This window comes from Balaenoptera acutorostrata, chromosome 16, assembly GCF_949987535.1.
Source record: "Balaenoptera acutorostrata chromosome 16, mBalAcu1.1, whole genome shotgun sequence".
NCBI lineage: Eukaryota > Metazoa > Chordata > Mammalia > Artiodactyla > Balaenopteridae > Balaenoptera > Balaenoptera acutorostrata.
In genome coordinates, this window is record NC_080079.1 from 71,722,869 (window position 1) to 71,742,344 (window position 19,476).

The 19,476-nt window shown below is 49.4% G+C and overlaps 2 protein-coding genes across 2 annotated transcripts in view; one reads left to right on the forward strand and one right to left on the reverse strand.

Moving 5' to 3' along the window:
• Nucleotides 1-18,059, reverse strand: part of ABCB10 (ATP binding cassette subfamily B member 10) — a 34,477-nt gene extending 16,418 nt beyond the window's left edge. Inside the window, exons 1-6 of the mRNA XM_007182359.2 lie at nucleotides 17,426-18,059; nucleotides 7,802-8,002; nucleotides 6,851-7,053; nucleotides 2,690-2,824; nucleotides 1,786-1,932; nucleotides 659-794 (exon numbers count right to left, since the gene is read on the reverse strand). Coding sequence (XP_007182421.2) covers nucleotides 659-794; nucleotides 1,786-1,932; nucleotides 2,690-2,824; nucleotides 6,851-7,053; nucleotides 7,802-8,002; nucleotides 17,426-17,921 — 1,318 coding nt within the window. The 5' untranslated portion in view covers nucleotides 17,922-18,059. The remainder of the gene's footprint in view (nucleotides 1-658; nucleotides 795-1,785; nucleotides 1,933-2,689; nucleotides 2,825-6,850; nucleotides 7,054-7,801; nucleotides 8,003-17,425) is intronic.
• LOC130705065 (ras-related protein Rab-28-like) lies at nucleotides 8,191-12,160 on the forward strand. The gene is made up of 2 exons (XM_057531359.1): nucleotides 8,191-8,196; nucleotides 10,541-12,160. The coding sequence occupies exons 1-2, from the start codon at nucleotides 8,191-8,193 to the stop codon at nucleotides 11,411-11,413; spliced, it is 879 nt and encodes a 292-aa protein (XP_057387342.1). The 3' UTR covers nucleotides 11,414-12,160.
• Nucleotides 18,060-19,476: the final 1,417 nt, after the last annotated feature.

A 19,476-nucleotide genomic window follows, 5' to 3' on the forward strand; every position in this document is an offset into this window, starting at 1 on the left:
CCATCTCTTTTCAAAGAGAAGAAGGAAAACAAAAAGCAGGAAATCATCTGCTCCCGGTTGGCTGGGGCCTCAGGAAAGCTACGGAAAAGAAAACCTCGCAGACTCCATGGATCTTGCTTCCCTTCACCCAGGAGTAGACAATGAAAGCTCATCTGAGAGATTCTTGACAAAAGCAAGCAACTGTGCTTCATGTACTTTATCGTTTATATTTGTGATTGTTCACCAGTTTTGAACATGGCTGACTTTGTACAGAAGGAACTTTACTCCCCACCAGTGACTTGCCCATCACGGAAGCGTCACCACCAGAGGCCGGGGGTTCCCGTACATGCCTGTTCACAGCACCCTTCCTCCCCAGCATCCATCCTACGGTGAAAGGTAACAGGCTGCCCTACATGCAGCTGGAAAGAGCTCCAGTGAGACCCGGAGCTCCACCAGCTACGGGGGGCCTGCAAAACCCTGGAAATTCCCGACCCCAGGGAGGATCCCACTTGTATCTTTGTTCTTTCTTCCAAAGTCAAGTTGGAGTAACATTCTAGGAGAGGTTTCTGCAGTTAGTTAATTGATGAGAGGTGGAGTAATGGGAAAGTTAAGTTTTCATTTCAGAAACTATAACCCTATTTTTGATTTGTAATTCCCCAAGCCTATTTAAATTATATACCTCCAATGCTTAATCCAACCCAGAAAGCATACATTAGGAAGGAAGAGAGTTCACCCACTGTCATGTGGGCACTGCCCATCAGCAGCCCTCCTTTGTACAGCACAGAAAGCACGATCAGGTTCCCAGAGAGCCCGGTCTGTCAAGGGAAGAAAACACAGCAGTCAGGTGGGAACCAAAGACGCCAAGTGCAAAAAGCATTCACATGGCCTATAATTCCCTTTATGCATTTCACCATCAAGCAAGATTTTTCCGAAATACTAAATAAGTTTTAATCTGAATTTAAAAATACTTTTGAAATATCACAATATTGAAGGAAATAATCTCATTAACACAGAAACCTAGACACTAAGTCACCCGTCAGATTCCTATTTTACTCAATCTAATCAATTTGCAAAGGAGAAAAACGATAGCAAGGAGGCCTTCCCTAACTGGAGGAAATCAGTACACTGTACCGTGATGGGCTGGGCAGGCTGCACTGAGAAGCCAGAGCCCTGCATCACGCTCACCTGCCCTGACCTGCGTTAGGTGCGTGGTCTCTGTAAGCGCTGCCTCCTTGGGCCTTCCTATCCGTTAAGTCACGGCCATTACTGAATCACCTCTAATGTTCTTTCCAGTTTGAACATATTATGAATTTGCCATCATGGTGATTTTCTAGTTCGGTGTCCTACCCGAGTTCATTGTGATCAATGTGATCAATTTTCTTATACTTCCTTCTTGAAATACACTGAGTTTATTTTGGTTAATCCTCAGTGGGTCTCAAACTGCCTGCATCAGAATGACCTGGGGCTAAAACACAGATTGCCAGCCCCATCCCAAGAGTTTCCAATTCAGGACATCCAGAGTGGAGCTGAGAATCTGCGTGCCTAACCAGTTCCCAGGCGAAGCTGACACGCCTGGTCTGGACCACACTCTGAGAATCAGTGCCCAATCCCACACTGTCTTGGTCTCACTACCTTTCCTTTAATTACATTTACTTGTTTTCCTCCTCCTTCACAAAAACATTTTAAGGATGGTAATTCTTACTCTTGAGGGAGAAGTATTTTCTATGTATGGCAAGATTCACAGAGTAAAACCCCTCCCAATCATAACGTCTACCCTTTTCACTCTTTCCAAAATGATCTACTTACTGCTCCAAAGAAGCCAGCCCGAGCAAATGCCTCTTTCCTTGCTAACTGCATCACATGGTCCACTTTGCTGGTGTATTTCTCTATTTCAGTCATTTCTTTCCCAAAAGCTCGAACAGTTCTTATATTTCCAATACGTTCCTCAGCTAGCTGGGAGAAATAATACATATATTTCGAGGGAGGCAAAATTAAAATGTGGTTCTCATTTTTAAGATACTATCAATAGAAAGCTGCTCATGATATGCAACTAAGTCAAAAATAGATTTCAAAGCAGAGTATATGAACAATCCTGTTTTTGTAAACAAATATATATCTATACATAGACACATCATATATATAGGTAGATAAAGAGATAAATGGGAAGGTAGGTAGATAAATAAAGAAATATACTTTACATAGTGAAAAAGATAGATGAAAAAGATAGACTCCAAAATGTTAATAACATTCATTCTGAGAGCTAGAATTATGCATGTTATTTTTTCTCTTTATATTCTCAAAATTTTAGTTTCATAAATATGCATGGTTTTGTAACATGAAAATATAAGTTATTTTTAATTTTTAAAAAAGACAATACTGGATAGCATTACAAAGCTACCTTTATTAATTAATGAAGGACAGAGTATCATCCAGAAACTATTTTCAGAATATAATTAGCTTTTTCGTCCTATAAGAAATAGTAACAGTAAGAAGTTCACACAATGTACAGTCAAGTGGGCTCAACGCTGAGGTGTGGGTAGTAATCTAGTCTAGAAGGCAGAGTACTTTGTGTTGCTAGGATTCAGGGGGCTAATGTAAGGAAAAGGAAGTACTTTTTTGAAAAGCTTAAGCACATCCCTTAGGGTCTGCCCACCGATACCCTGGCTCTGAGTTCATTCAAGTGGAGACCACACCAGGGAGGGGCCTTTACCTGAGTGGCTTGTGCCAGGGAGTCCTGAGTGACTTTGGTCAGTTTCCGTAGGTATCGGCCATAAAGCACAGCAAGGATGGATATTGGAGGCACCACACTCAAAACGAAAGTGGCCAGATTAGGGGAGACAAAAAACTGTCAAAAACAAAAGCCAAAAGGTATTGGGTTACACAGAGTAGCAGGACATTCTCACCGCCCACTCTAAGTGGGTGTGTGTTGAAATGAACAGGCAGGCTTAAAGGTGCTGTCTCAAAATCGTACATCCAGTTTTGGTAGAACTTTTCAAACATTTTCAGTCTTCACAAAGCCCCATGAATATTCAGCCTGCCACACAGGAGTGACGTGACAGAGAGCTGCTGAAGCAAGGGTGGGGCTCTTTTACCCTCCCCTGCTGCACCATTACTGGCACAATGCAGGACCGGTGCTTTGTAAATGAGGCCACGCTGTTCAAGGACAGAGAAGGGGGGCAGGATGCGAGCGCAGGAGGGAGGCCGCCTCCTGCTCCACGCTGGCCAGACCACACCAGGAGTCCTGCATTCAGGTCCAGATCAAGGGCTCTGAACAACCCGAGCAATGGCTCACCGAAATGACTCAGGTGGCAGCACGACCAAACACCCCCACATCATATGACAAAGTTGAAAGAGGACTTGGCAGGGGGTGTAACAACCAAGTTAGAGCTGTTTCCGCGGCTCAGAGGGCTGGAATCTCAGTCGGATGGATCTGGACTCAACAAAAGGAGGAGTTTCCTAACAACTGGAGTTGCTCGAAGGGGAAGTAACACAGTGGGGTTTTCCCGTAGCCAACCCTGCAATTAGGTGATTGTATTTTAAATGGTACTAGCATCTCTTCAACAAATTATTAATTATAAAATAGTATCATCAGTACAAGGCTCTCCTAAAATGCTGAGGAAAAGCTGCAGACTGAAATGTAAAGTAAAGGACGAAGCACGCAATCATTCACTTATTTACCCATTGGTTGCCTAATGCCTTCACGCGGCGAACACTATTCTAGGCACCTGGGAGATAACTGACCCACGTGGAGCTTCATCCAAGGGGACAGCAAAGGTGAGAGTCGGAGAGCAAACAGGTGAGAGAGAGAGAGAAACCACAGGGTCATGTGGTCTTGGAAGAGCAAGTACACAGAGGCCCTGAGACAGCAATGAGCTCAGCACCTTGATCTATGGGACGACCCACCCTGAGCAGACAAGCAGAGGCTGGGATGGCAGTGGCCACAGGACACATGCAGGGGCAGTGAGGCACCCAGGCAGGTCTCAACACAACACAGGCCAAGCAAGCCCTCTGCACAGGGGGCATCCCTTGGTGCTCCCCAGGCCCTGGGGATGGGCTCAGAACCCTGCCTCCCTGTGCTCCGGTTCCATGCTTAGAAGTAACCTTCTGAAGAATATCGCAGGGTGCTGTCATGCAAGGAGCGCTGGAGTATCAGGAACACACATCTTAATGGTGGGAGGAAGACCCCCCAAACGTAAATTACCAAACTGGCAGTATGGTACAGACATTATTAGGTTCTTGGGAGCAGGCTTACCATAGTCAGGTCCAGGGAGCCCATGAGAAACAAAGTACACTTCTGTTCCTCCAGAGCTAAAGGCCAGGTCCCAGGGGATGCCCCCTTATGAGGCCCTGTTATGAGCTGAGTGTTTGTGTCCCCCCCAAATTCATATGCCTTAAGCCCCCATGGGGCTGGACTTGGAGATGGAGCCTCTAAGGAAGGAGTTAAGGTAAAATGAGGTTATAAGGGCGGGGCCCTGATCTGATAGGATTCGGGTCCTTAAGAGAGGAGACACCAGCGAGTCAGCTCTCCCCCCACAAGCACGAGGGAAAGGCCTTGTGAGCGGAGCACACAGCGAGAGCACGGCTGCCCACAAGCCAAGAGAAGAGGCCTCAGAATGCACCTACATTGTCAGCACCTTGATCTGGGGCTCCCAGACTCCAGAACCACGGGAAGTAAACTTCTGCTGTTTGAGCCCCCAGATGTGGTACTTGGCTATGCAGCTCAAGGTACTAAGGTTCCCTCCCTGTGATGAGCCACCTGCCCTACACTGGGACTCTCTTCAACTGCTACAAAAAGAGCTTCCCAGCTCTTCCTGAGCCCCAGACTATTAATATCTGGAAACGGTGCTTTAGTTCAGGAGGGCGCTTCTCCCAGAGTTCTGCTTCTCTCTTGGCTGGGCATACATAAGAGTTCAAAGCTGTCTTCCATTCTGTACGTCAGCTCTTACAGGCTCAACATATCCATCTGCTCTGGACTGAACGCTCTGTGGGACACAGGACAGAAACCCGAGCTTTTCCACCTGTGAGAAAAGACCAGTCACCGTCCTCATGCTAGGGGTCTAGAACTGCACTAAGATGACAGCCCCTCACAGCTACTGAGCACCTGAAATGTGGCCAGTGTGCTGGGGAACTAAATCTTACATTGTATTTAGTTTTAATTAAAATTTAGGGCTTCCCTGGTGGCGCAGTGGTTGAGAATCTGCCTGCCAATGCAGGGGACACAGGTTCGAGCCCTGGTCTGGGGAGATCCCACATGCCGCGGAGCAACTGGGCCCGTGAGCCACAATTACTGAGCCTGCGCATCTGGAGCCTGTGCTCCACAACAAGAGAGGCCGCGATAGTGAGAGGCCCGCGCACCGCGATGAAGAGTGGCCCCCGCTTGCCACAACTAGAGAAAGCCCTCGCACAGAAACGAAGACCCAACACAGCCATAAATAAATAAAGAAAAATTAAAAAGAAAAAAATTTAAAATTAAAAACTGATACTCCATTTCTATTCAGTTATCGGTAAAGTTTTAAGTATGTCTGGGAACTTGGGTATGTTAATATACTTTTTCAACCACAAATTTTATGAAATCTAAATACAGATCAGGTATTCCCAATGAAAATTGAGCATCCAGATTTAGATGTTCCGTAAGTATAAAATACACACTATATTTTGGAGGCTTCCCTGGTGGCGCAGTGGTTAAGAATCCGCCTGCCAATGCTGGGGACAAGGGTCCGAGCCCTGGTCCGGGAAGATCCCACATGCCGCGGAGCAACTAAGCCCATGCGCCACAACTCCTGAGCCTGCGCTCTAGAGCCCACGAGCCACAACTGCTGAGCCCGCGAGCCACAACTACTGAAGCCCGCGTGCCTAGAGCCCGTGCTCCGCAACAAGAGAAGCCACTGCCATGAGAAGCCCGTGCACCGCAACGAAAAGTAGCCCCCGCTCGCCGCAACTACCTGCGCTAAGCAACGAAGACCCAAAAATAAAATAAATAAATAAATAAATTTATTAAAAAAAAACACACTATATTTTGAAATCTTAATATGAAAAAATAATACGAAATATCTAACAATTTTTGTATTAAACACATGTTGAACTGATATTTTGTTTATATTAAGTAAAATTATTAAGATTAATCTCATCTCACCTTTCTGCTTTTTATTTATTTTTTATTTTTTTATTTTTTTTTTGGCCACGCCACGCAGCTTGTGAGATCTTAGTTCCAGTTCCCCGACCAGGGATTGAACCCAGGCCCACAGCAGTGAAAGTGCCCAGTCTTAACCACTGGACCGCCAAGTAATTCCCTCTTTCTGCGTTTTAAAACGTGGCTACTAGAAAATGTACATTGGCACACGTGGCCTGCACTACATTCCTACTGGCCAGCCGCGCAGGTCTGAAGAGACCCCTGGTGTGAAGAAGGGAGCTGGGCTCAGCCCCCAGCTACGGAAGGGACACGGGCCTGGGGGGAGCGGGCTCCCCTAAAGGAGTGCAGAGCTGCCTGCGTGTAGGAGGGGACCTGCTCCTGACAGGAGGAGGAGAGGAAACGAGGCCTCGGTCCCATCCAGACGGCAGTGGCAGCTTCCTGCCTTTGGGGACGAAACTGACACCCCTCCTCTGACCCACGCTCAGCACCCGAGGGCCCTCCCACCCCCGTCACACGTTCTCGGTAAGCCCAGGCAACAAGGTAATTTTTCTAAATGCAACGGCCTGTTCTCCAGACAGGAATTCATTGCGGAGAAGTGAAGGCGCAGGTGCCACCCAGGAAGCGGCTGCTCCAGGTCCCCGCCGCCTCTGCGACAGCGATGATCACCGGAGCGCACCTCACGCCTGAGAGGTCGCGGGCCGAGCCCGGCCGCAGGGCGCCCCGGCAGCCGGGCCGACATACCATCATGGCAACGCCAATGGAAGCCTGGGCTCCGGCCCTGAGCCCGTCCGAGAGGTTCTCGGTCACCGAGCGCCCCAGCAGGGCCGCGTCCGAGGACAGGCGGTTGATCAGCTCTCCGGTGCGCGTCTTGTCAAAGAAAGCGACCTCCTGCCTCAGAACCGAGGAAAAGAGCGAAGCTCTCAACCTATTCACGATGCGCTGACCTGCAAGGCAAAGAGCACTGGCGTCGGCTCGGGCTCAGCCGCTGACACTCAGCCGCGCGGCCCGAGGTCGGCGCCTCTTCTGCGCCGCAGCCCCGGAGGCCTGTCCGGGCCGGCTCGGGGGCGGTGGAAGCCCGGGCGCACTGACCGGCACGCGCTGGTGACCAGCACCGATCTCCTCTCGGTGCCCACGATACAGCGGTAAACGGAACGTGACCAAGAGACTTCTGTAAAGTATAGCTTACAGAGAAGTTTTACGACGTTAACTTCTCAAAAGCTAATTTTGCTTCTCCTTCGCAATCCTTTCCTGGATTGAACTTCAAACGGCAAGAACTGCTGAATTATCTACAGAGTATTTCATCGGCTAAATGGCCAGCAACCGACTCGGAGTCGGGTGTCCCGGGCTCTAGCGTCACTGTGGTGTCACCGCCTACTAACAAGCAGGCCTCACAGTGACACCGACCGCTATAGCCCGGCTCCGCCTGCAGGGGCGGCACAGCGCGGGGCACGTCCCGGCTTCTGCGGCCGCCTCACTCAAACCTCCGGCAAGGCACACAGGCGGACTGCGCTCCAATTCTCGGGAGAGGAGGGCTGAGCACAGAGCACGTGATCTACAACAATCCCCAGCCCAGTGTTGGCCCTGTCCCCCACGGGGTGGAGGAAGAGAGGACAACATGGGGACCGGAGCACAGGGAACCCACGAGATCCGCCCCCCCCCACCCCACGTGGCCCAGGAGGAGGGTCGTGGCACCTGACGTCTGCATGAGGTAGACGCGGACGGCGTTGGCCGCGGCGCCGCACAGGAACACGCCGCCAAGCACCAGGCAGAGGCTGGTCAGGCTGGAGCTGTAGTCCGCAGAGGGGTTTGTGTAAATGACGTCGATTATCTTCCCCAGGAAGAAGGGGGCGGACATGGTGATGACACTGGACACCGTCAGAAACCCAACTGCAGCTGGAAAACACAAGCAACTCTCCGGTTCATCGGTGCTTCGGCCAAGGGGCAGGGTGCTGAGTTCATCACTCTTCTTTCCCGAATAAACTTTTCAGAGCATGTGACGCTCTCAGATGCTGGGAGTCTCCTCCCTTTAGCTCCTGACTAAAGGGAAGAACCGAGTAGGTTCTGGGGCCAGATCAGGCAGGATGACTGTAAGGGCACTGATCGTCCCCAAGTGTCCAGACAAGACGGCTTTTGCTTTACCCTGGTCTGTTGCTCTCTTCTTCCCCAGGAGTAACTGACAGCTAACCACAAAAATCCGTTCCAGCCTCCCTCCCGAGATGATATTTTTCCTACATTCGTGCTATACGTTGTTATTCCCTGGCATCTAACTGTATCTTAGCTTGAAGATCAAACTATGCAGGTAAAGCTCTTGATTATGTCTAATATTTCAAAACACTTGAACCTTTGGAAAGCAGTTACGTGTAGCCATTACACATGTGATACATTCCTTCTTAATATTATTGCTCTGGCAAATAAAGTACCAGAATATGAGCATGATATAAAAATATGTAAGAACACAACTGTTCACTCTCCTTAAAAAAAAAAGACAGAGGGCACAGTATCTTTTCAGAAAAGAAAATATCGAGAAAATCCAAATAGGAACACCACGTATCAGATAACGACATTCCTAATAAGAGGAATGCAAACTTATGCTACAAAGATATATCAGTTTTCATCTAATGATTGGCAAAGATCAAAGAGTTTGACAGCACTGTGTTGGTGAAGCTGTGGGAAAAGAAGCATTTACACTGTTAGTGGGTGTGCAAACTGGTACAGTTGCAATGGCAGAGTGATGTGATCTTATCAGTCAAAACGTAAATGCACATTCCCTTTCATCCACCAATTCTATCTCTAAGAGTCTAACTTACAGATACACTCCCACATGTGTATGCAAAAAATGTACACTCAAGAGGGTTCATTATGACATTGCTTATACCAGCAAAAGATTCAAAATATCCTAAACGTTCATTAATGGAGAAAAGTTAAATCAATTATGGAGCATTTATTTAATAAATATTATGCAGTCGTTAAAAAGAACGAGGTGAGTCTATAGGAAGCGACCACCTATGAAGCCATCCACCAAGATACACTGTTAGTGAAAAAGCCCAGGACACAGATGTTAACATCTGTGGGACTTTTTTGCTTGTTGGTTTTCAAGTTCATGAATGCACAGAATATCTCCAGGAGAGTAACAAGAAACAAGTAACAGAGATTCCTTCTGAAGAGTGGCATCGAGTGACTGGGGCAGGGCACGTGCCACTGTGCACCTTCTGAGTTTGGTCCTGCTTGGGGCCCAGCTAGCGCCATCACGGGAGAATCAATGGCGAGAACCCCAAGTGGACACAATGTGGGTTGAGCCCTGGGGAATGGGCGCTCCCAACACCCTGCAAACAGCTTCTCTATCTGTGTCTTGCCTAATGCTCACACTTCAGTGAAAGGCTTTACTTTCACGAAACGTTAATAAAAAGAGTAGAGGGCGAACTCAGTGTGAACCTGTTGTTCAGTTGGCAGAGCTCTAGGACGAATGTGAGCCTGACTTAAGTCGGGAACATTGCACACACTCTCTCCCCTCCTGGAGGTCTTCTAATGGCCTCCCCTCAAGGAGGCCTGCTCTGCAACCCTATCTGTTAATACAGACCCAAACACAGCAGCCTCGCCCTTCATTCTCCTCCCAGCACTTCCCAACGCTTCACTTGTCTACTGTCTCTCTCCAGTAGGATAAAAGATTTCTGTCTGTTTTGTTCACTGTTATACCCCCACTGCCTACAGGGACAGGTACATAGTAAAAGCTCAATAAATATTTGTTGGATGAATGAACAAATAAACTGAACTTTGGCAAAGGAGGCATGAAAGCGTATCAGAGTTCGACAACAGCCTAAAGAGAATCGTTAAGATCTGGTGGCTCAGGAAGTCCGTCTGGCAATGACTCCTTTACCGGAGCCAGAAAGCCCATGTGACTGGCTGAAAACCCCTTTATCACAACCGAACTGCATAATGTGAACCTGGCCAAGGGCCATTTCCTTCTGCTTTAAGACCTGGGGTCTTGTTTCAAAACGCCGTGTTCCTGATGACAGTGCTCAGAGGGACTGAAAGCCCGAAGGGTGTTGGAGGCAAGTATAGCTCGGGTTCTGCAGGGCACGGTCACGGCAAACGGGCTGCTCCAGAAAGCAGTGGCCTGGGGAGCCGGGGATTAACCCGAAAGGCCTGTTTCATCTGTCATCAGCAGCCAGCTTCTCTGGTCTGTTTCTTCCCTTCGGCAAATACTTCCGTAAGTGTAATGTATGCAGAGTGCCATCAAGGTCCATCTCTCCCTCCCGCCTCTAGTTTTCAAACTCAAAGTTACAACTCCAAAATAAGAACCTGTATATCATGAACACACACTAGTTCTTACACAGTAATGATAATGATTACAAAGAGAAAGGAATTTGGCTGAATCAAAATTCGTTCCAGGATCTCCCCTCTCTTTCCTTTTAATTAAAAAAACAAAAACAGGCGCAAGGGGAGGGGAGGTGGGCAAGATGGCTCCCGCCGAGTGATTCTGCCCGGATACCTCCCGCGGCCGCTGAGACACCGGGACGGGGGGTGCTGCCCCCACTGCCGCCCTTCTTCTTCTCCCCCGCCCCCAGAGACCCCCTCCTTCCCTTCCTCCTTCTATCTCGGTGGGGAGGGAGGGGAGGTGGGCCTGGTTCCTGGGACACCACGTCGGACTCTGAGGAGGAGAGCCAGGACCGGCAACTGAAAATCGTCGTGCTGGGGGACGGCACCTCCAGGAAGACCTCCTTAGCTACGTGTTTTGCTCAAGAAACTTTTGGGAAACAGTACAAACAAACTATAGGACTGGATTTCTTTTTGAGAAGAATAATGTTGCCAGGAAACTTGAATGTTACTCTTCAAGTTTGGGACATAGGAGGGCAGACAATAGGAGGCAAGATGTTGGATAAATATATCTATGGAGTACAGGGAATCCTCTTGGTATATGATATTACAAATTATAAAAGCTTTGAGAATTTAGAAGATTGGTATTCTGTGGTGAAGAAAGTGAGTGAGGAGTCTGAAACTCAGCCACTGGTTGCCTTGGTGGGCAATAAAATTGATTTGGAGCATATGCGAACAGTAAAACCTGAAAAACACTTAAGGTTTTGCCAGGAAAATGGTTTTAGTAGCCACTTTGTCTCAACAAAGACAGGAGACTCTGTCTTCCTGTGTTTTCAGAAAGTTGCTGCTGAAATCCTTGGAATCAAGTTAAACAAAGCAGAAATAGAACAGTCACAGAGGGTGGTGAAGGCAGATATTGTAAACTACAACCAGGAACCTATGTCAAGAACTGTTAACCCTCCTAGAAGCTCTATGTGTGCAGTTCAGTGAGCGCATTTTTCTTCTGTATTGATAGTTCTGGCTGCCCTTCGCCTCTGTGTGGGCTCGAGGACCTCTAGGAACTTGTTTTATCAGTGACCATCTCTGTAGTTCAGTTAATGCTTTCCTCTCAACTCGCTTCATCATTGCGTGTTGCCTCAGCTGCAGGCAGCTCCTTGGACTGGAAAGAATTCAACTTTGGGACCACACACTTTGAATTCAAAATGGAAAGCCCATTCTCTGGAATGAGACTGCTTCATTGAAAAAGAATAATGTTGGTTCTCTTTATGTCCTCACTTCTTTTTTCCCTGATGTAAGTTGTTTTAAACAAATATGAAAACTATCCAAGTCTTGATCATCAGCCAGGATTTTGCCACAGCACAGTTTCATACTCTTATCTGAGCTCATACCTGGCAAAGTATGCTTCAGAGTGCAAACATTTAAACGAGTAATATATTTTATCTACAGATACTTAAGAAGGCATTCTTCTGCTGTCTATTGTGAGTGAAAATAGATAAAGCTGTATCTAACTGAAAATGCTTGAAATAAAGCTATAATAGAAATATTTTTTTCATTTTTTAAAAAAGAGCCTAAATTCTTTATATTTTAGCTGTAGCTCACAAAGTAGTGAGTATTGGATATTGTATTTTTATTATTGTATCATGATCATTACGTGTTGTGTAATACTCAGGTTAGATGGCTTTGTGAATTCTGATGAACGTTCAGCTGATGCTCCATGTGGACTTTCTCCTGCCAGCTGTGTAAGAGTACTTCCAGAATGAATTATGACGATTGTTGGATCATTGTGGATCAGACTGTACCTGATGTTCAGATGTTTTTCTCCTGCAAATAAATTTATTTAAATTAAAAAAAAAACAAACAAACAAAAAACAAAAACAAAAACAAAGAATGATTGACAGCTTGTCTTATTGCCATTTGCCTCTTTCTTCTACAAGTTGAATGTATACAGAAGTTAATTTTTTTTTCAGTATTGGGTTAGCTGGATTCCTGTTAAGGTTTTACTACATAGCACCATCTCGGACATTCATGCATCATGTAGATTTGCGCCACAACTATCATCTCTGATTCCTCCCCAAACCTGACAAGCCAAGTATACCATAATCCTTCCAGAAACTCTTCTCCACCTTTTCTCCATGGTTAAGCATCTTGCTTGCTCCTATCCTTGCTTGACGGGACCCAAGCAACTGTTACCTGTCTCTTGACAGGTATCTTCAAGTATCTTTCCGTTACCCTCATTCTCCTGCATCACAGCATTCAAAGAATGAGAGAAATCTCCTCCAAAAGAAAGGGGATGGAAAACCTGAAATGGAGGCTGTTGGAGAAGGGCTGTGGCCGGTAGACAGCTCCTGGACGGACAGGTCTGGGGGGCGGAGGAGGCTCTAAAGCATGTCTTTCGCCACTGGATACGGGACATTGTGCTGGGCAGGTGCAGCTAGCTACCCCTATGTCACTCAAGGACTAAGGCACCAACCACCCACCACTGTCTGAAGCATTTGATATGCACTCTCTCCAGCAACACTTTTATCACCCTCATTTTTTTTCCAGAGAGGAAACTCAAGCACCGAGAGGTGAGGGAGCTTGCCCAAGGCCACCCAGTTCATACACTGCAGAACCACATTCTGAGACAAAGCTTGTCTTCTTCATCTTCCCACATTCCAAGCCGAGAACACAGCAGGGGCCTCGCCTGGGGGTGAGGGCAGCCAGGGAGCAGAAAGGCTGCAGGACAAAGCTGGAACAGGGACTCTGGGGCAGAGAAGTACTGAGAAGTAAAGTGGAGGCATACTAGGATCCGGGTTCTAAAGTAGAACAGGGACTCTGCAGCAAGGCAGGCCTAAAAGGGCCTCGGGCTGGGGAGTGAGACAGTCACATCTGCATTTTACACGATCCACTCTGGCAGCAGAGCGAAAAGAAAGGACCCGAGGCTCCCCTGATCCAGGCGAGAGGGGAACTGGGGTGAAACGGGGAGGGGCAGAGGGGATACGGACGGTGACTAGGACTGCAGATATTTTTAAGAACTAGATTCTACAGGACCTGAGAGTTTCAGATTTGGGATGCATGTTGGGAAGGTCAGTTCTGAAGTTGGGACTGACAGGGTCAGTGCCCTAGCTCTGCCATCTAGCTGTTTGACCTTGAGTGGGTCACTCAAACTCTCTGTGCCTCAGTTTCTTCATCTGTCAAATAGCAATAAAAAGAACCCCTCCCTCACAGAAATGTTGTGAGGAGAAATTACACACACACACACACGTAAAGCCTCTGGCCCAGTGCCCAGTATCTAGTAAACAGTAAGTATCCGCTATTTATCTATATTACAGCCGTCACCGCAAGGCGTCAGGAATGACCCGTGTCCCTGCCAGCAGCTCCACTCTCTGACGGGAGGGACAGAGGAGGAAAGTTTTCTGTGTCTACAGGGAACAAAGGAGTAGAGGCCTGGTGCAGGTTCGAGGCTGAGGTGAAGGAGCCTGGCATCTAGCTAAGCTGGACAGGGCAGGAGGTGAAGGGGGCTGACAGCCAGCAGGAAGCGGAGGGTGAGGAAGCCTTGCAGGCTCGTGGAGTGACCTGGAGAACAAAGGTCTGGGCAAGGCCAGAGCATCGGGGCTGCCTGTGACCCGGTGCTCCTGTCCAGCAGACACGCGACGGGCGCCGCCCACAGAACTCAAAATCTTCCAGCTGCCACATTTAAAAGAAACAGGTAAAATTAAGTTTAATACCATATTTTATTTGATCCAATAGATCCAAAATATTAATCAACATGCGATGAACATTAAAAAGTAAAGAAAGTTCACATTTTTTTTCCCATACTAAGTCCTTTCAAAATCTGGTGTGTGTTTCCGTCTTGAATCAACTCCGACTAGCAGTTTCGCAGCACGGATACAGCACGTTCATGCTTTCTCTGCCACGTGGTACTTGCGTAGGGCTTTCTGGAGCGGTCTCCACTGCGGAGGCTCAGCCTCACTGTCCCACCAGTGCTGGCCCTGTCAGACCCTCTGTCCCGGCTTGGGCTGCAGGAAACAGGCTGTGCCCTCTCCTTACTTACCGCACCCACTGGTTTCACCACTCTGTTCATTTTGGTCACGTCACGGTCTATCTCCATAAAATGTAACCACAAATGCAGCAAAAGCTCCTGGCGGGCGTCTGGTTCTGAGAACTGTCCTCTTCTCAAACCACACAAGCCCTTATCAGTGTTTAAGTGAACACCCTGGGGGTGGAGCGCTGGACGTGCACCTGCAACACCTGACCAGGGACCTGCCTGCAAAGCATGAGAAAGACAAGCTCCTCTGCACCGGGCCCGCCGCACAGAGACCCTCCATCGGCGTCTCACGGCCCCCTAAGACCCATGGCTCCCTCCTAACTCCCAACTCCACGCACGGCGCACCCCGCCTCTAACTCACTGGGAGCCCCAGCAGCCGCTTCTATCTGCCAGGCCCGGCAGGGCGGCTCTGACCAGTTACCTCTTATCCCATCAGCCCACAGGGGCTCCTCAGTGAGCTCCTCCATCTTTTAAGACTTCTGTGACCAAGGTGATAAGATGAAGAATTATCAGTGAAAAAAGACTGCAGAGCAACCTTTTAGGCCACAGCTGTTGGAAGATATCTGCAAATTCCTACACAAAGTGAGACACAGGGAGGAGGGGCCGCGGAGATCATCGAGGACTGTGGTTCCTTTAGGAGAGAAATGGAAATGACTGCTCTCAACAGATACCTACAAGCATGTCAAATGGCAGACCCTGTTTTTAAAGTTTCTGCCACAAATCACTTAAGATCAAAGTTTTCTGGTCACACAGTTCAGGCAGCATGCTCACCAGACTACTGAACACAGATGAAAACACTGTTATTCAAACGTACAGCTGAATTTTTGGAAAAGGATTTTTGTATTCCTTTTTCTAAAAATTAACAAATTAACATTGGAATTCCTTCTGTTCAACTCAGCTTTTTATGGCCTCTTGATTTAAAAGTACAGACACACACACACCCTTGCTCTTTATTTCCAGTTGCAATGAGATGTGCTGGCTTCTGAGGCCGCTCTTACAACGACAAGTTACAAATTAATGGTGACCCCCCTCAACGTTCTCTCAATCTTTCAAATGCCAACATCCAGAGGGGCTGCAATATATTATATATAATAACTTCTGAGGAAACCGTACGTCCCAATAAGGAGCTTTCATCATATTAAATACAATAGCTATTTATTACCTGTCTAAAAGGTGGGAAAAAAATTAATGTACCAACCCCAGACTTATTTCTTCAAATTATACATTCACAGTGATTCAATGCAGCAGATCTAAATAGCTCCCCTTCTTAAAATAAAAGGAGATACAGCTCTTCTCCTGTTTAAGGCTGTCTTCTCAGCATGCTAGCAGGCAGGACACGTGGGACCGGGCAGGAGGGTACAGGGATGGTGATCACGGGAGAGGCAGGGCTGGGCCACCCACTGTGGCCAGCATGTGTGGGTGCCACGGGGCCCAACACCTAAAGACCTTCTTGACATCTAAAATTTCAGAAACAAAACAAAACTGGATTTCCTTACGCTTACTTTTAGTTACAGACGGGAATGACGGACACACCCCTCGGGGCTCAGGGTTTCTAAACTCAGGCCTCCCTCTGGGCCTGGTCGGACTATCACTTATTCCTTCTCGGAAGGCCCCCTGAGCCCTGCTCCGTACCACACACACAGGCTAAGGACTAGACACAGAAAGGTGAGGCAGACACAGCCCCTTTCCCAAGCAGCTCACAATCCAGTGAGAGCTCCTAGCCTCAACATTTTCTTTTAAAAGAGGAAAAAGGAAAAAAGCTTTATTTCCATCAAAATACACGCACAACCGACTGAGCGATGAGATAGTTCTCTTTATACCTCGGTAATACCAAGAACCCCCTTAAACTGTAACAGTCAGTGAGAGGTATAAATGTTCCCACTCTACTGCCCTCCTCCGCGGCACCAACCTGCCCTGAATCACAAATAGCTCTCTAGGACTACCCTTCCTAAAGCAATGGATTTGTAACCAAAAAAGGTGGGATTCTCACCTCTTTCGAGCCTAAGAACCTCACGAGCCCTCTTTGCAAGCCCGCATCACATGTGCAGTTTTATCTCCAGTCACAGGATCTTTTCATCAATGTTTCTCCCCCACTAAGCCGCAAGCCCCAGCAGGAACGGGCACCATGTTTCTTCCGCTCATCAGTGGAACCCAAGGGCCTAGCACACAACGAGACTCAATATTTATTAAAGAAACCAAGACTTGGAGAAATCTCAAAACCTCTGAGATCTTACAAGGCCCTTGCATTTAAACATTTATCCATTTATGGCTAAAATGACAAGCTATACAAAAATCTGTTTATCTGGATTTTGTTTCTAAAAATATTCATTTTGATTTCTTCTTAAAAATTACTCAATTATGATTTAGTTGGGTTATGATTTACAGTTTCTCAACATTTCTGGAGTTTACAGATCACTGATCAGGGCCAGTGTTGACTCTTCTGAAAAGAACTTAGTAACTTCCTGCCTACCACCCAGGAGACAAAAAGCAGGGGACAAACCTGAAAAGTTTACACTGTTTTGCTTCACAGAGTAAAAGTATTGTTGGCTGCTTAATAAACTTTCCTGAAGCACGCGCATATGACAACATAGGTTTATCTGGGGCTAGGATTAATTTTACAAAGATAGGGGGAGAAAACCCAGGTCATTCTGAGAACGCCGGCAAAGTAAAAACGGAACAGAACCGAAGACTGCAACACTGAGATGCCGCCCCACTTGTATAATATGTATCAAGATAAGAAAACAAACATTAGCTCTGGGAGCAGAATCCCGGCGGGTCTGCCGGCTCCACACCGCTACAGCAGGGGCGCTCGGTCCGCACTCCAGGTGGGGACGCCCAGGTACAGGCACCCCGTCCTCCTCACCGTTTCCAGTGGCCCCGGGTCCCCCTGCCGCCCCCGCAGTGCCCCTCTCGGCGGCCCTAGACCTCGCGTGTGTAAGGTCGCGGTGACCGAGGGGAGGGGAGGGGGGCCCTACCTGCCAGCCTCCGGCGCTCGGGCTGCGCCAGCCTTAGGAGCTTCTGGGCCTCCGAGCGCCCGGCAGCCATGGGCCGCTGCAGCGGGTCGTGTCCGGGGGTCGCCGCGGCCGCAAGCAAGGCCGGCTCGCGCAGCCAAGTCTCGCCCCCGCCCCGCGCGACCGCCGCTGGGCCGCCGGGGAGCGCGGCGCGCGGGAGCCGGGGGACGCCGGACCCGGCGAGCGCCCCGCACCTGGAGGGTCCGGAGGGCCGCGCCCACAGCGCCAGGAGCCGCGCCAGGCCCGCGCCGCCCGCGGGGCTGCCGGGACCCCCGCCCGGGCAGCGGCCCGCCCGGCACCGCGGGCCTCGCGCGGCTTCGCCACCCTCGAGGAGCGCCGGCCCCGCGTCCCCAAGCCGCGCCGGCGCCAGGCGCGTCGGCGGCGGCCGGGTCCCGAGGGCGCGGGCGGCTGGGCCCCGCCTCAGGAGCAGCCGCAGCGGCCAGGCCTGGGGGCCGCGCATGGCGCCGCGTCCGAAACTTGCGCCTCGGTCCGCAGGCTCTCCTGTGCTCGCCGCCGCCGCTCGCCGGCTTGGACCACCGCCCTGGCGGCGACCGCCCCATCCCGGCCCGCGCGGCCCCGCCCCGGGGCGGCGAGCCCGGCCCCGACCACCCTCGGGCGCCCCGGCCCGCAGCGCCCCCCACCGGGCGGCCCAGCGACGGGCGCGCCGCCGGAGCCGCGGTGGCTGAGGCGGAAGAAAGCGCCGCGCGCCGCTGCGCCTGCGCACTGCCGCGCGGGGAGCAGTGTCGCCCTCCTCTGCCCCTCCGGAAGAACCTGGGCGCGGCGCGGGCCCTTTCTCACGCCCGCGCACGGCGGAGCGCGCAGGCGCGATCGCATGGGCCCGGCGCCGGAAAGATGCCAGTGGACGGCGTGCTGGGGCAGTCCGCGGGCTTGGGGATCGCTGTGCGGGACGGGCTTGGCGGTGAGTGAAACTTGGGTCTCTGAGAGGGAAGGGGTCATCTCATAACGTGGACAGACGTGCGGGAGCGGACGTGGCCCGGGCGCGCCGGCCGCTCCGAGTAAGGCCAGGCAGAACGCGCAGTGTTTTAATACCCGGGCGCGGAAAGGCGGAAGGGAGGGTCCAAACCCACCGGGATGCGGAGACTTCACGGCAGGGCGTCTGTACCCCGAAGCCTGGTCCTTATCTAAGAGTCGTGGTTCCGGAAGGTGGATAGCTTTTTGTTGACTCGTCAGTATTTTAAAGGCCGGGACTCGGGTGAGGCCAGTGAGAGGCAATTGCCTCAGTTACAGTATTTATGGATTCGAAATAAAAAGTCAATAATCAAGGTAAATATTTTAGTTAAAAATTTTTTGAAGGCCAAAATTAATGCAAAAAACCCAATAATGAACAATATATCAAAATTTCAAATTAAGGATCTGCCCCTGCACTTGTACGCGCCCACCTCTCTCTCCTCACCTTGATCCCAGCCCTGGAAGCTTCATTTCCAAAATCAGCAGTTAGCAGGTTTGTTTGCCAATTTGTTTAATTTTTTTCCGTTAAAATACCGTTTATCTTGATTATTGGGGCTATTTAGGGTTCCCCTAAATTTTGCCCCTAGGAGAGTGCCTCACTTACCTCCCCCTACTTGGGGCCCCGGTAGATAAGGAATGTAGGACTTTTGAGGACAAGTACCCATAATGGAAAGATAATGCGCGATTAAATCGCACCCTAAATGCCCATGTGAAGACAGCAGGAAGCATGCCATCCTCTAAATTCCAACCTCTGAGAGCCAGGGGGGCATGGAGTCCCCCCCAGGTTAACTTAGGTCAGCCTCTCCCTGGTGTCTACATTCTAGAATGCAAGCTGTGATTGAAGCTGACGCTGCTGATTTATGAGTAGGTATGTCCTACTGGGAGAGATTTTGTTAGGTGACTTCTGAAAACAAGGGAGATACAGCGCCTCATACCCCACATCATGTCAGAGAGTGACCTTCTCCCAGCTGGAGAGAAAGTGACAATTTTAACTCAAATCTAATCTTCCTCTTCTTTTCTGTTTCCTACTTTCCAGAAAACTGCTG